Raw genomic sequence first — 16,199 nt, 5'->3', positions numbered from 1 at the left:
AAATAAAAGTTCCACACTCGGTGTCAGCGATACATGTTTATTTATTTAGTCTCTCTTCAAATCTTGTTAGAAATCATTTCAGTAGCTCAGATTTACGGTTTGGGACATAAAAGACTAATTTAAATGAGTTTGTGAATTAAACTCTTACAAGTCCTACAGTATATTAATTAAACAATATTACATTATCAAACAGGACTGACCAATCACAAAAGATATCTGAGTAATAATGTATATTTCACTGTAAATAAATGAGAGATGAGAGAGAATAGGAATTGGCAACAAACATACAGAATTCTTCTCCCAGAAGAGAGGAGTACATATTTGTTTATATTTGGTATATCTTTATTTTCTCAGGTTTTTTAAATTGATTTTCTCAAAGTGACAACATACAGAGTCCCTGACACAATGATAAAATAATACATAAATTAAAAATACACTTTTGCATGCACACATGAGCCCTCGAGAAACTATTCATATGTGCATGGGAATGTTTTGCATGCTAACGCATTACAGTTTCTAGTTTTATAAAACCTATTTCCTTTGTACATCACTACCATCTTACTATGAATAAAACGAGAGCATGGATGCACAAGAATTAACAGAGATCTACCAGCTCAAAATTGAACTTTTCTTACATTAGTAACTCTAATATCAAGGCCTAATGTCTAATTTAACTCATCTTCTGTGGTGATGGAGAAACCATGACATGAAATGGACTGAAGGCATAATATTTCCCAAATTCAAGGGGCTTTAAAAAGACTGGTACTGTAAAAAAGTGTTTCAGATTTGGCTTTCATTGAGGCAGTATGCCATATTTCAAGGCCTTGGGTCTCTTTAATGCATACTCTGTGGCGGCCAAGAAACCACACTGGTTTAGTGCTTTCTTGTGCGCACATAAAAGATAGTAAACTTTTTATTTTTGCAAAGGTCCTTGAGGTTATGTAATACGGTGCTAAGAATATAGTGTGAAGAAACCCAAAATGCTTATGACATGCATTTTGCATAATAAAAAAGTGCACCTTTGCATATTTGACAATCACTAAACAGCTGCCATGAAACTTCACTTGTTGTGCATTTATTTTCATTAAAGTCTTAATTTTCTATTATAAAAAAAGCTATACATGAACAAAAGTCTGGAAACACATTTTTCCATACTCTGCTTTTTTTCCCCATACTTTTCCAGACCCCGTAGGAAAAGCGTCTGATTACAGAGGGGAAATGATGTTGAATCTCTTCAGGACCCCTGATGTCCAGACTACACGGTTCAGTTTTTAGCCTGGAGCTCCTCCAACACGGCACACATTTATTCACACGCCTGACAGACCAACCTCACCCAGAAAACACTCATATATGAGCTCAAACTATTTTATTATAAAAGACTGCACTGGAATATTACGTTCTTTAAACCTATTATTACACCATTCAGTTCCATAATGAACATTTATCAGTTTCAACAGACATCAGGCTTTGTACAGAGCTACGGCGGATACAGGACACTCTTCTGTATTGAAGCAGAAAGTCAGAGAGCAGATGGGCTGTGTGTTATATTGTGCTGTTATGAGACACAGACAGAACGTCATTTGCTTTCAGTCGTCCATAACAGCAACACAAATGACTGAGTCAAATAAAACCAGCAGAATCACTAGTAAAGGCGTGATGGGTTCACCTCAACTAGGCTTTACTGTGCACACAGATGTCTCTGTTCCTCGCGTCTCTTGAATACGATCGGTCCTGGAGACACACTGCTCCTGATTCACAACGCTGGTATGATCAGCAAATTATAACAGGAAAAACTATCAATCCCTCATCAGATATTCTTCTATTATTGAGTTTAGCATTCATAGTTGCATCCTCTCTGCTCAAACACAAGCTTACAAAATGAGCGATTTAAGCAGAACCGATGGACAGGACAGATATACGTCATTTAAACATAAAACATTGGTGTCTTGAAACAAAGTCCTGATATTATAAATACTTTTAGACATCCTGAAGCCATTCAGCCACAGATTCAGCCTCATTCATTCCCAAAACAATCCAAATCAAAGCATTAAATCATATCTTTAACAAAGGCCTCAGGCAGGAATGCATGTCTGAATGGCTGGAGTCGTGTTTATGATCACCTTAAACCCAAATCAAACACACTTCAAGACTGACGCTGATTATTCTCAGCAGACACAATAACTCAGTTTGAACTTGTAGACATTAAAGGAGGGGCATGAGGAGCCAGGACAATATAGTTTTGTAGAATGTACTTTCAGAAACACAGTGTGTGTGTGAGTAAGGTGAGTATGCTGCGGAGGGAAACTCCTTCACGCTCCCCATCCATTCAGTCCAAACACACTCCAGCGCTCCGGCTTCACTGCTGGCCCTCTTTCTTCTCTCCCGCCTCTCCTCCGGAGCCAGAGCCGGAGCCCGAGCCGGAGCCCGAGCCGCCTTCCCGCTCCGACGCCATCTGACAAACACATTTCACATTATTATTATTATTACAGCCAGACCTGCACAAAAATAATGAATTCATCAAGTGTAAGACTATTTCTGGTAAAGTTCAGATAATCTACATTTGTCTACATTTAAACCTGATCACTATTAAACATCTTTATTATTATTATTAATAATTTAAAATAACTAACGCTCTTCCAAAACAGTCCAATGACTGAAAAAAACAAAAACAAACAATTACTTATTAAATTTTAAATAATCCATCCAATTTACAGTTGTATGCGAAAGTTTGTGAACCCCTTGCAGAATCTGTGAAAATGTGGATAATTTTACCAAAATAAGAGAGATCATACAAAATGCATGTTATTTTTAATTAGTGCTGTCCGGAGTAAGATATTTTACATAAAAGATGTTTACATATAATCTACAAGACAAACAAATAGCTGAAATTATTAAAATAACCACATTCAAAAGTTTGGGAACCCTTGGTTCTTAATACTGTGTGTGGTTACCTGGATGATCTACGACTGTTTTTTTTGTTTTGTGATGGTTGTTCATGAGTCCCTTGTTTGTTCTGAACAGTTAAACTGAGCACTGTTCTTCAGAAAAATCCTCCAGGTCCTGCAGAATCTTCAGTTTTCCAGCATCTTTTGCATATTTGAACCCTTTCCAGCAGTAATTGTATGATTTTGAGATCCACCTTTTCACGCTGAGGATGATTGAGGGACTCAAACACAACAATTAAAAAAGGTTCAAACATCCACTGATGTTCCTGAAGGAAACACGATGCATTAAGAGCCGGGGGTGAAAACTTTTGAACAGAATGAAGATGTCCAAATTTTTCTTTTGTAGAAATATATATTTTTTTCCATTTAGTTCTGCCCTTCGGAAGCAAGAGAAGATACTTGCATGTTTCCTGGAAGACAAATGCAGTACAATTTACCTTGATCTTCAAATTCAAAAAGTTTTCACCCCCGGCTCTTAATGCATCGTGTTTCCTTCAGGAACATCAGTGGATGTTTGAACCTTTTTTAATTGTTGTGTTTGAGTCCCTCAATCATCCTCCGTGTGAAAAGGTGGATCTCAAAATCATACAGTTACTGCTGGAAAGGGTTCAAATATGCAAAAGATGCTGGAAAACTGAAGATTCTGCAAGACCTGGAGGATTTTTCTGAAGAACAGTGCTCAGTTGAACTGTTCAGAACAAACAAGGGACTCATGAACAACCATCACAAAACAAAAAAACAGTTGTGGATCATCCAGGTAACCACACACAGTATTAAGAACCAAGGGTTCCCAAACTTTTGAATGTGGTTATTTTAATAATTTCAGCTATTTGTTTGTCTTGTAGATTATATGTAAACATCTTTTATGGAAAATATCTTACTCCGGACAGTACTAAATAAAAAAATAACATGCATTTTTCATGCTCTCTCTTATTTTGGTAAAATTATCCACATTTTCTGCAAGGGGTTCACAAACTTTCGCATGCCACTGTATTAAATAATAATTTTTTTTTTATTATTACTACTATTAATTTAAAATAACTAATGCGCTTCCAAAACAGTCCACTAATTGAATAATAATAACTATTATCATCATTATGAAACTTTAAATCTTTTAAATACTCTTCCAAAACAGTCAATTTATTGAGAATTATTATTATTATTATTATTATTATTATAATAATAAGTAATTGTAATACCGAAACAGTCAATTGTCAATAAAAGCTCAATTTTTGGATTGATTAAACAATAAAATGAACCGTTAATTTCTTCCACACATAAATCTGGTGAAAGCTGGTCAGATGAGCAGGTGTGAGGCTAAAGGAGTTAATCTGCCTCAGAGAGCAGTGTTCAGACGCTGAAGAGCAGACCTTCTTGTATGCCATCTCGAAGAGTTTGAGCGAGGCCTGCTGCAGGTTTGTGGCCGCTTGTTTGATGTTTTCTCCCGTCTCTGTGTCCTTCCGTGACAGCAGCTCTCGTACTTTAGCCATCTCCTCCTTCAGTTTGTCACACTGCAGAAACAGATCAAGCGTTAAACTCCTGTAGAAGAGCGTGGCTTCTCTCTTCAGACTGATTAGGGTCAGACCTCTTCAGCCGGCAGCTGGTCCTTGAACTCCTCCATCTTTGACTCGGTGTCGTGCACGATGCCCTCGGCCATGTTCACCGCTTCCACGCGATCCTTGAACACAGAGTCAATCGTTCAGATGTTAAAACAGGTCAGAGACCACGTTTAAAGCGGTCTCAAATGCAGAAGTAGATTAGAGACGCTACCTTCCGTCTGCGGTCCTCCTCTGCGTACTTCTCAGCGTTCTTGATCATGTTTTCTATGTCGTCTTTGCTGAGGCCGCCAGACGACTGGATGACAACTGGAGCATGAACAAGCATGAAATAATATGAGATCAATGTTTTTCAGAAAGACCAATTCAACATTTTTGGTAGGGCTGGGAGTCTAGCTAAAAAAATTGCATCAATGTTACAATGTTTCATATCGTTCAGTTTCGATATTTTTTCATGTTTTTAGAACCTTTTTTAAAAACTGAGCAATACAGTTTAAATGGAACCACTGTGTTTTTCATTTTCCCAATTTATTAAGACAAACAAATCATTTTTTGTTTTAACAGTCAAACACTAAATAAAATGTAAACATTTAGGCCCGGTTTCACAGACAGGATTTAGACTAAACCAGGATTAGGCCATAGTTCAATTAGGACATTTAAGTAATTTTTATAAACATGCCTTAGAAAAAAACATTACTGGTGTGCATTTTAAGACAAAAGAAAGGCACTGACATGTTTTAAGATCAGTCAGTGCAAGTTTCTTTCAGTTGAAACAGCTCAGATTTGCATTTTAGTCTAGGACTAGGCTTAAGCCTTGTCTGTGAAACCGGGGGATAATCTGCACATAAAACATAAGCAAGGAGATAAGTCTTAAGGAAACTTTTCTCCTGATAAGGGTCCATTTTTTGAAATTGAGATTTATGCATCATCTGAATAAATAGCCAAATATTGTCCTATCCTAACAAACCATACATCAGTGGAAAGCTGAGATACAACTATTAGAAAATCTAGAATCTGAGGTGCAAAAAATAGAGAAAATCTCCTTTAAAGTTGTTCAAATGAAGTTCTTAGCAATGCTTATTACTAATCAAATGAAGTTTTGATATATTTACAGTAGGAAATTTACTAAATATCTTCATGGAACATGATCTTAATATCCTAATGATTTTTGTCATAAAAGAGAAATGTATAATTTTGATCCATACAATGTATTGTTGGTTATTGCTGCAAATATACCTGTGCTACTCATGACTGCTTCTGTGCTCCAGGGTCAGAAATATCATTGATTTTTGTCTGGACTTACTCTGCTGTTCTCGGCCGGTGCCCTTGTCTTTAGCGGAGACGTGAACGATCCCGTTAGCGTCGATGTCGAAGGTGACTTCAATCTGTGGGACTCCTCGAGGAGCCGGAGGGATGCCGACCTGTTCAGCACACAAACACCAGTCGATATGAGAACACAGTTATTCTCTAGCTGGCTTCTGTGTGTATGTCACAGTGTGTGTAAATGTGTCCTGTCCCAGAGCACACACCAGGGTGAACTGTCCCAGAACCTTGTTGTCTGTGGCCATCTCTCGCTCTCCCTGACAAACCTTGATCTCCACCTGAGTCTGTCCATCAGCAGCGGTGGAGAACACCTGAGGAGCACATCAACACCAGCCAGTGTTAACATCAAGCCATACGGACACACTAGGGCTGAGTCATATTTCAACCTTTTACCAACATATCTTAGTACATTGACATGCACCAATAATTATATTAAACACCATTTTTTTTTACCTGCATAGGTTTAAAGTGATGAACCAAAATTCAATCATCATTTTATGCTGAAGTTTCATAAGAATTGAGCAGTTTAATGTCTCGCTTTGTGAATATCACATATAAACACTGATCAGCGCACATACATAAAGCACACCAATTATGGCTGTGACAGAAGCTCAAGAACCAATAAGGTTTGATCTCATGTATTAAATAAGTTCAGTTAAGCATGTGAAGAGCTCCTATTATGCACGCTGATCAATATTCTTGTGAATAAAAGCATATATATTTAATCTGCTCATCATATATAATGATCATGTCACTTCAGGAGATTTGATTTAAACTACTTCATATGAATTATGTTAATGATGTTTTATTAACTTTCTGAAGCATCAAACTTAGGGTGAAATAGAAATCTCTTAAGGTTTCATTAAAATATCCTCGTGTGTTTCAAATAGGTGAACAATTTTGTGAAGTTAATTCATTATAAAAGCATGCATCTTGACGAGGTGTGAGCGACACGAGCTGGAGACAGCAGCAGCCCACCTGGCTCTTCTTGGTGGGGATGGTAGTGTTTCTGTTGATGAGTTTGGTGAAGACTCCTCCCAGCGTCTCGATGCCGAGCGACAGAGGAGTGACGTCCAGCAGCAGCACGTCGGTCACGTCTCCGGCCAGAACGCCTCCCTGGATGGCCGCTCCGATGGCCACGGCTTCGTCGGGGTTCACAGACTTACTGGGAGCGCGGCCGAACAGATCCTGGACCGTCTGCTGGACCTGAGGACACACACGAGCAGGGATGAAGCAGCGGCTCAACTAGAGCTGTGCCATACTGACACAACATAACATCTCAATACTTCCTGGGATTACATGGACAACGATAATCAGATGATATTTAGCGGAGTGTGTTATTGTGCTGGTATCTTTCGGACTGCCGTGGACCGCTGACTCCTGAAGGTTTTGAGATTATACACATGTACTGCTACACCCCTACTAAACACGTACAACTAGGGATGGGAGATATACAAATTCACCCCACGACAAACAAAGAAAACTTTCTTTTGAACAAAGAAAATTCTACAACAACAGCCATTAAATTACGTGTGTACTCCGTAATGCTCACAACACCCTATTTTGGGTAAAAATAGGACAGATAATACTTCTCAAAAAAACTAAACGTAGTCCCTGAATAATCGTCATTGATATCGTTATGGCAATAAATACCAGAAACATCATGATATATGTTTTAAGCCCATATCACCCATCCCTACGTACAATTGATAAACGTTCCCTCTATTACATTTTGAATTTAATGGGCGGATCACATGTGTGCCGAGCTGCAGGCCTGGATCAAACTCTAGAATGAAGCTGTGCTCTGAGGATCTGCTCACCTTCGGCATGCGGCTCATTCCTCCCACCAGCAGCACTTCTCCGATGTCACTCTTGGAGACCTCTGCGTCCTGCATGGCCTTCTGACAGGGCGCCATGGTCCTGCGGATCAGGTCCGCCACGATGCCCTCGAACTGAGAGCGGGTCAGCTTCATGTTCAGGTGTTTGGGGCCAGAGGCGTCCATCGTCAGGTACGGCAGGTTGATGTCCGTCTGTGCGCAGAAATATATCAACACTGTTACTAAAACTCTCTCAACATCCACACCTGCAATAACCACTGCGTGCTGAAAACTCATCCCAACCAATTCATCATCACAAGCTAGTATTATATATATATATATATATATATATATTGACATTTTGAAACTATTTTATATGCCCAAATGGTCTCATGCCAACCACACCTCGATTGGTGGAATAACAGAAGTAGCCTTTCCTTTCGTAAATTCCAAAATCAAAGGAATAAACTGTTGCCTAAAAATATACAGACTATTCACTAAGTAAACACGGCGATCAGGTCTGACATGTTCAACCTGATGTTGTGCGCTCTTCATTTAAAATTATAACTGATTTCAGTGCTTCAGGGGAAGGGAAGAGGAGGAGTAAATTCAGACTTAAAGGGACAGTTCACCCAAAAATGAAAATTCTGTCATTAATTACTCACCCTCATGTCTTTCTAAACCCGTAAAACCTTCGTTCATCTTCAGAACACAAGATATTTTTGATGAAATCCGAGAGCTCTCTGACCCTTCATAGACAGCAAGGATAATAACACGATCAAGGTCCAGAAACATAGCAAGGAGATTGTTCGAATAATCCACGTGACATCAGGGGTTCAACTGTACTTTTACCAAGCTACGAGAATACTGTGTGCAAAACAGTCATTTATTCAGCAATTCTTCTCCCCTAGTTACAGTCGTCTGTCATTTCGGAGAGTACCCCAGAACATAATCAGCGTTGTCGACTTTCTACTTTTCCGATGTGCTTGCTACGTTTCTGTGTGTTGATCGTGGTAATATCCTTGCTGTCTATGGGAGGGTCAGACAGCTCTGGGATTTCATCAAAAATATCTTAATTTGCGTTACGAAGATGAAGGAAGGTCTTACGGGTTTGGAACGGCATGAGGGCGAGTAATTCATGACAGAATCTTCATTTTTGGGTGAACTATCCCTTTAAAAGAGATGTTTCACCCAAAAAAATAAATGGTTTTCATGTACTCATCACCTGTTTGACCTTTTCTAAATAAAAATTCATAGAATGGAAGTATGAATGGTAAGCAAAATATTTAATGTCCCACAGAAGAAACAACATAAGGGCGAGTAAACGGCGACATTTTTGTCCTTTTAAATTCCAGGCTGTTCCTCACCCAAGGTTATTATATGACTTCAGAAAACTTGAAATATAAATGTTAAAACAGACAGGGCTGTAAATGCTCTTAATAAATGGCCTTGGATTAAGAACCACTGCTTTAAAAACAGCACTGAATGAACACCATCTAGTGGCCATATGCTGGAAACCCTCTGCTAGGAATATTTACTAATGTCAAGCTCCAGAATAAAAACAAATGTGCATAAATAACTAATAAAACCACACACATTAGTGCATGTTATTCACCAGTTAATTGTAACTTTATTAATTCTAACAATGCATGGTTTTGAAAATGCAACATTGTTTAGTACATGTAATCACATTTGGTTTGATGTGCTCGTGATCTTTCAGTGTCTTGGACCAGTTTATGCAGCTCCACACAATCTCCCTTCCATCTCCATCTCTGCAAAGCCTGAGAGTTTGTGCTGCTTATAACATTGCTTCTGGACACTATCCAGTATGTGAAAAACAGTATGCTAAGAGCAGTATGTCTGAATTCACAGCATCTATAAAACAAGCACTCACCTGCAGAGAGGAAGACAGCTCACACTTGGCCTTCTCCGCCGCCTCTCGCACCCGCTGCAGCGCCATGTTGTCTTTGGTCAGATCCACTCCAGACTGCAACGACACCACACACAGCTTCAGACCACACGCAAACCACACCAGACCAGCTCACCAGAGCATACTAGCAACAATAAACACTGCATAGAGGGATGATGTAAAGATGATCGGCGCAGTTTGAAAATGGAGCATTCGGTACTACTTAAACTGGGGTTGGGAATCAAATCAATTTCAGAATCAGATACTTGTAAAATTAAATTAACTTACACCCATCAGTTCCTGTGTGCGCATCTTTTTTTAGGTGGCGAAAAAGGGCTGTTAAAAATGCATTTGTCTTTGAATCATTCATTCAAGAGATTCATTACTTCATTCATTCACCAAGCAGCGTGAACTTCTGCCAATAGCTCTAGGAACAATGAAAATGCTCCTCCGGTGCAAAACACTTTATTCTATAATGAGCGGTGCAGCGATGATCTTTTGGCCAATTCTGCACAAATTCAGATTTTTTACTAATTGAAATATTAAACTCATATGTAATTGATCTCTCTTATTCTTGAAGCACTGCTGCATTTGATCTCATGTGGTCCACTGGCTGCCAGTACATCTCAATGATCTTTGATAGTAACAACAGTAACTTCAGTATTTTACTAAATGTAAATTGTTTGAAATTTTAGAGCGTGGTACATTTTGTTGAAGCATATTAATTACATTACCTGTAACATTAACCTGTAAAAGTGTGGCCACTTCTAGCAACACAGGCCTTTACAGTTAAACATCAATGATTAAAATAGTGTTCATTTCAGTGATCGTTAGTGGCCTCAAATTTGCTGATCAGTGCACCACTAAATACTACGGCTGTCAGTCGATTAAAATTACTAATCTAATTAATTACGTTTCGATTATTTAATCGCTAAATAAATTTGACTGAAAATACCCACAAAAGATTAAAGCTGTTTTTGTGTTGAACGAGAAATACCAAGCAGACATTACAAATTGTAGCTTGAGAAAGAGATATTTTACTTGATTCAACATAAAATGTATTACACAAGCATTTAGGCTACAACGTCCTAACAAATTACGGTACATAAAAAGAAGATAGTTTGTTCATGATTTAAGCTTGTGATAGATCAGGATAAAATCAGCATTCGTGTGATCTCGCATGATATAAATGAGACAAACACACACAGGGGCACTTTGGCCCAATATCTTGAATTTTAGGGCATGACTGCATTTATGGAGTTGTTGTCCCGTATCATATTTATCATATTTAACCATCAACTGCATGAAATGTAAGATGATGTTCAGGTCTGGGGGCGGGGCCAGTGTGTTAACTGCATTAAAATATTTTAAATCGCATTATTTTTTCCTAACTAATTAAGTTAGAGCGTTAAACTGACAGCCCACACGGATGATTTCAGGGAGGATGCACACAAACCTCTCTCTTGAACTCCTTCACTATGTGTCTGAGAAGATGCTGGTCGAAATCTTCTCCGCCCAAGAACGTGTCTCCATTGGTGGATTTCACCTCGAAAACCCCCTTCTGGATCTCCAGGACAGAGATATCGAACGTCCCACCGCCCAGATCATAGACTGCAATTCTGCCAAGACCACAGGAATACTCTTGTGAATGAAGTCCGAGCACCATATCAGGAAGCAGATCCATGACAAATAACCATATTCAGAAGGACTTCTCAGTTGATGTCATTACATTTTTTACTAAAAGCATGTCATCTGACAGATTAATCATGACCAGCTAGAGAACCATTCAGAGACGCGGGGCTCCAGACGGAGAATAAACGACTGCATTTTGAGAACTTTGCCAGTGTGTGATTAAACTTGTGTAGTGCTTCCAAATGATTTCAATTTGTGGATTTACTCTAGTAACTCCGGTGTTGTCTGGGATTTTTGACCAACTTTAATATTTTATTAATGTACACACATTAAAATGTTTTAAAGGAATAATGGAATATAATTAGGAGATTTCTGTGCATTTGTATGTAAACTAAAAGCACTTAGCTACTCTTGTTCACAGAAACCATGCGGTATGATTTTGCCCAGGGGTTATCATACAAATATGAGACACTATGGGAAACCAATGGCTAATTTTAATAAGACTAGAGTCCAGAATATTTCAATTTGACACGATAAAACTTAACTTGTTACCATTTTTACTACATTTTTGTCAATGTAAATAAGTTGACATCTGCATCCCAACTCAAGCTACTGTCAAAACATGCTAAAAAATAAAAAGTTAAACACTGATAATATGTTCTAACAAATACATACAACAATCAACTGATTTAATGGTCTACATACTCATAACTGATACTTCAGGCTACAATATCAGGATCGATCATGACACAGTGATACAGAGCATCCCTAACTATGTTAGTATACAAATATGATCAAATAATGTAGTACGAGTATCTAATGCTTACATTTTGTCCTGAGTCTTGTCCAGTCCGTAGGCTAAAGCAGCAGCAGTCGGCTCATTAATAACACGCAGCACATTCAAACCGGCAATCTGTCCGGCGTCCTTCGTCGCCTAGAAACACACCAGAGATCAGAGACAGTCAGTTCAGAACAGAGCTCGTGAATCAAAGCTAGTTCAGTGTTCTCAGCACAGATGTAGAGGAAGCTGTGTGGCACCTGTCTCTGGGAGTCGTTGAAGTAAGCAGGTACGGTGATAACAGCGTTCTTCACCGCGTGGCCCAGGTAGCTCTCTGAAAACAGACAAGCAGTGGTTTGATGGAGCTGCGGATCATTTGTTTTATGCATCTCTTCCTCGTGCGGACGGACTGACCTGCGGTCTCCTTCATCTTCATGAGGATAAAGGCCCCGGACTGACTGGGAGAGTACAGTTTACCGTGGGCTTCCAGCCAGGCGTCTCCGTTAGACGCCCGCACGATCTTATAGGGCACGTTCTTCCTGTCAATCACAGCAAAGCTCAGCACTTATTTGCACACAAAAAAATAAATATGAATATACAGTAGTAGCCAAAATTATTAGAAAACTAGTATTCTCAGCAGCTAATAACATGGTGTTAAGTCAGTTATTTCTATCTTGTGTTAGAAGGAAATATCAGTTTACATTTAGCCATTAATAGTAATAATCCAGAGAGATGTTTGAGATCTGATCATGATCCAGTCTGTCTGGAATGAGATGAAGAAACAGAACAAACTGTGTCTCTGCTTCAAGAAACCTCCTGCAAAGCTCCTGAGAAACTCTGCTCAAGTGCACTGAAAACACAAACGATGCTCACAACAAATGATGATTTCATTTAGTTAATTGATAAAGAAAATCCATGTATGGCATTATTATTGACAGCATCCTCATGTTACAGTATTTTTACACAAGTGCCTAAATCTTCTAACAGCACTGTAGCTCTGCAGGAGGTTTCCTGAAGCGTCTTGGAGACACGGGGCTTCTGGATATTTCATACACTGATATTTCCTACTCGCACAAGATAGAAATAACTGACTTAAAACCATTTTTAGCTGCTGAGAATACTAGTGCACTAATAATTTTGGCCACCACTTGCATATAGACATGAATTTTGAAAGTCTCACATATCTTTCTGAACCTCCGGGTCGTCGTAGCGGCGTCCGATCAGGCGTTTGGTAGCGTAGAGCGTGTTGTTGGGGTTGGTGACAGCCTGGCGTTTGGCCGGCATTCCCACGAGTCTCTCTCCATCAGCTGTGAAGGCCACCACTGACGGCGTCGTCCTCGCTCCCTCCGCGTTCTCCAGGACCTGTGACCATCAACAGCTCTTCACTAAACATCAGTCTTACTGCTGAACTGAACGGATCAGAACTGATGAACCTCCAGCTGCTATTGCCCTGAACTCAACAGACTGGAGCTGAATATGACATTCAGAATCTGAACACCTTCCATAACGGAGTTTCTAGAGCTGCATGATAATGGCTAAACTCTTAAAATCACAATTATTTTGCTCAAATTAAACAAGATTGTCATTTAATTTCTTTTTACATTTCCTCAGAATTAAAGCGTTTTCACAAAAGCACAAATCAACAGAACGTTGCATGGTTTTCTGGCAGATTTGGTCACAGCAGTATCGTCATACGAGCAGTCTTCTGCCGTTCTGTGCTGTTTGCTGTGACTAAATCTGCAGGAAAACCGACCTGATTCGACCTAGTGACTTCATTCAGATTTGTTCATGCCTTTATTAAAACAAGGTCTTCTTAAGACAAGGTGCATTCATTCAGTAGCTTCACAATCAGTGAAATGCTTCAAATATTTACTCAAGTACACTGCTGCGTTCTCTCAGTTATGAGTGATGTGCAGTGATATGAAAACTACAGGCAGGTACATATCTCAAGAGAGTAATATTGAAGAGACAGCAGTCCATACATACAGCTTCATTCACCTCAAACTAAATATGGCATACACTCCGACTACGAACAACCATCATGAATCCAGATGTGTCTGAACAAAACTTCGGACAGGATCCATGAGAGGCCAGAAACATACAGCATATCGGTTTTACACAATTCAAAACATACTACTCAACATCTGAAGGGGATCAAAACCTCAAAGTTGTCCTAAAAAGCAAAGTGCATTCTTGTCTTGGGACAACTTTGATTAACTTTTTTGGTCCACTTCAAATACTGTTTTTGTCTTAAGGTTATCATGTAGGATCTGATCAAGAACACAACGGTGACAGCTCATTCTACAACCTTTTCTTGTTGCCAGGTCTAAGTTTTAGCCAGTAAATGTGAGCAAGAGGAGTTATAGCTGACCTTTGCTTGTTTTCCCTCCATCACAGCCACGCAGGAGTTGGTGGTTCCCAGGTCAATGCCAATGACAGCACCTCTGATCGCCTCCGACCTGAAACACCATCAGCAGCTCAGAAACACGTCCTTCAATCACCACGAGACACTCGTAACCCAACCGCTCATACTCACGCATAATGACGTCTGGACACCGTCAGTCCACTCCAACAAGCCTAAAAACAGACAAAACGTGTCAATATAATCATTTCAAAATAAAGAAAAAATAAGAGGGAAAACAGCAATAAGAACTGTTTTACTGTGCAATAAATCACATCACATGGTGCAAAATGACAGTGCTAGACAGAACTGTGACCCTGGATCACAAAAACAGTCACAAGAGCCAAGTTTTGGAATAAATCATCTTTCCGTTGATGTATGGTTTGTTATGATAGGACAATATTTGTCTGAGATACAACTATTAGAAAATCTGGAATCTGAGGGAGCAAAAAAATCTAAATATTGAGAAAATCTCCTTTAAAGTTGTTCAAATGAAGTTCTTAGCAATGCATATTACTAATCAAAAATTAAGTTTTGATATATTTATGGTAGGAAATTTACTAAATATCTTCATGAAACATGACCTTTACTTAATATCCTAATGATTTTTTGGCATGAAAGAAATATGGATAATTTTGATCCATACAGCGTATTTTTGGCTTTTGTATGCTCCAGGGTCACAATTAATTCTGATCATGTGGTTTAAAGCCATGCTGACTCAAACAGAATCACGTGAGTTACAATAATTGACTGTAATGCTAACATCGTTTCAAATATATTATACTCCTGAATAACTTGTTTCTCAGAAAGACACAGAGATGCAGGGAAGCTCCTCTCATAACCGAGACGAGATGCTTCAGGACACTTGATGAAGGTCATTCTCACACACACACACACACACACACAATGAATGACCTCCACTGCTGTACACACACTCATAACGCTGTCGAGATTGTGTAACATCTGCTCTTTATAGTAAAAATCCCGCGTCTCCTGAAGCGCTTACATGATCTCATGATCTGTCACTAATCAGAGAGCAGGCTGATCACATGAGCCTCTAAAGCTGCTCTTCACACAGACTGTATATGAAGTGTGCTGCTACAGTAAACTCAGTACAAGTCATCAACACACACACACACACACACACACACACACACACACACACACACACACACACACACACACACACACACACACACACACACACACACACACACACACACAGAACTACTAGAGTCCGGACCGCTGACTGAACGATATAAAGAGATCTTTAAGGGCACTCAGTAGTAGTGTACTAGTCGCTCACCTTCTTGATGAGATCAGACACACTGCTGCAGGATTTCTGAGAGCGCGACACACTCCTCGCTGCTGTTCTCGCCGCGGACAACATCTCTGACTTATTTATCGCTAAATGCAGATGAACGCTGAGTAAGAGGTCTTTGTAAAGTCGCTGAGAGTCGATTAAATGAGCTCTGGTGGTCAAACTCGGGCCCTGTGCGGTCAGTAGCGCTAGAACTGAAGCCTCACTGACGCGCTTCTAGAATTATCCAACACCACATGGCGTTCCGAAGGACCTCATAGCAGCTCACGGAGCGCCTGAATGCAATACGACATTCCGCTTTCATTTATAAATAGCAGTGCTTTTTTAATGCAATTATTCTCTGTGTATTATGTGTTATTGTTGTCTAAAATGATATTAATCTGAGACAAACATAGGATTTAATAATATTTGAATGGCAAATTAAATAAGGCATGTTTGTAGACATCAAAGACTGCGATCCTGAAGGTCATGCCAAATCTTTCGTAGTCATTACATCATAGCGCTCTCATGCAATTAT

The 16,199-nt window shown here is 39.3% G+C and overlaps 1 protein-coding gene across 1 annotated transcript; it reads right to left on the bottom strand.

Annotated features, from left to right (window-relative positions):
* Positions 1–22: 22 nt before the first annotated feature.
* LOC306853679 (stress-70 protein, mitochondrial-like) lies at positions 23–15,943 on the bottom strand. The gene is made up of 17 exons (XM_079391265.1): positions 15,668–15,943; positions 14,497–14,537; positions 14,332–14,419; positions 13,141–13,322; positions 12,375–12,499; positions 12,221–12,294; positions 12,010–12,116; positions 11,007–11,169; positions 9,536–9,628; positions 7,645–7,854; positions 6,803–7,030; positions 6,031–6,135; positions 5,805–5,922; positions 4,716–4,810; positions 4,531–4,623; positions 4,316–4,456; positions 23–2,452 (listed from the first exon to the last, which is right to left on the bottom strand). Exons 1-17 carry the CDS (start codon positions 15,749–15,751, stop codon positions 2,357–2,359), a joined length of 2,043 nt encoding a protein of 680 aa, XP_079247391.1. The 5' UTR covers positions 15,752–15,943; the 3' UTR covers positions 23–2,356.
* Positions 15,944–16,199: the final 256 nt, after the last annotated feature.

Source organism: Barbus barbus, assembly GCF_936440315.1.
Source record: "Barbus barbus genome assembly, chromosome: 33".
Taxonomy (NCBI): domain Eukaryota; kingdom Metazoa; phylum Chordata; class Actinopteri; order Cypriniformes; family Cyprinidae; genus Barbus; species Barbus barbus.
The sequence above is the reverse complement of the archived record's forward strand: the minus strand, read 5'-3'. Positions and strand labels throughout refer to the sequence as shown.

Excerpts from the sequence above, each read along its gene's own strand:
- LOC306853679 (XM_079391265.1), bottom strand. The coding sequence starts at position 15,751 with ATGTTGTCCGCGGCGAGAACAGCAGCGAGGAGTGTGTCGCGCTCTCAG. Across the intron at positions 14,538-15,667 it reads TGTCTGATCTCATCAAGAAG|GCTTGTTGGAGTGGACTGAC; the intron begins GTGAGCGACTAG and ends GTCTGTTTTTAG. Across the intron at positions 4,811-5,804 it reads CACCGGCCGAGAACAGCAGA|TTGTCATCCAGTCGTCTGGC; the intron begins GTAAGTCCAGAC and ends TTCATGCTCCAG.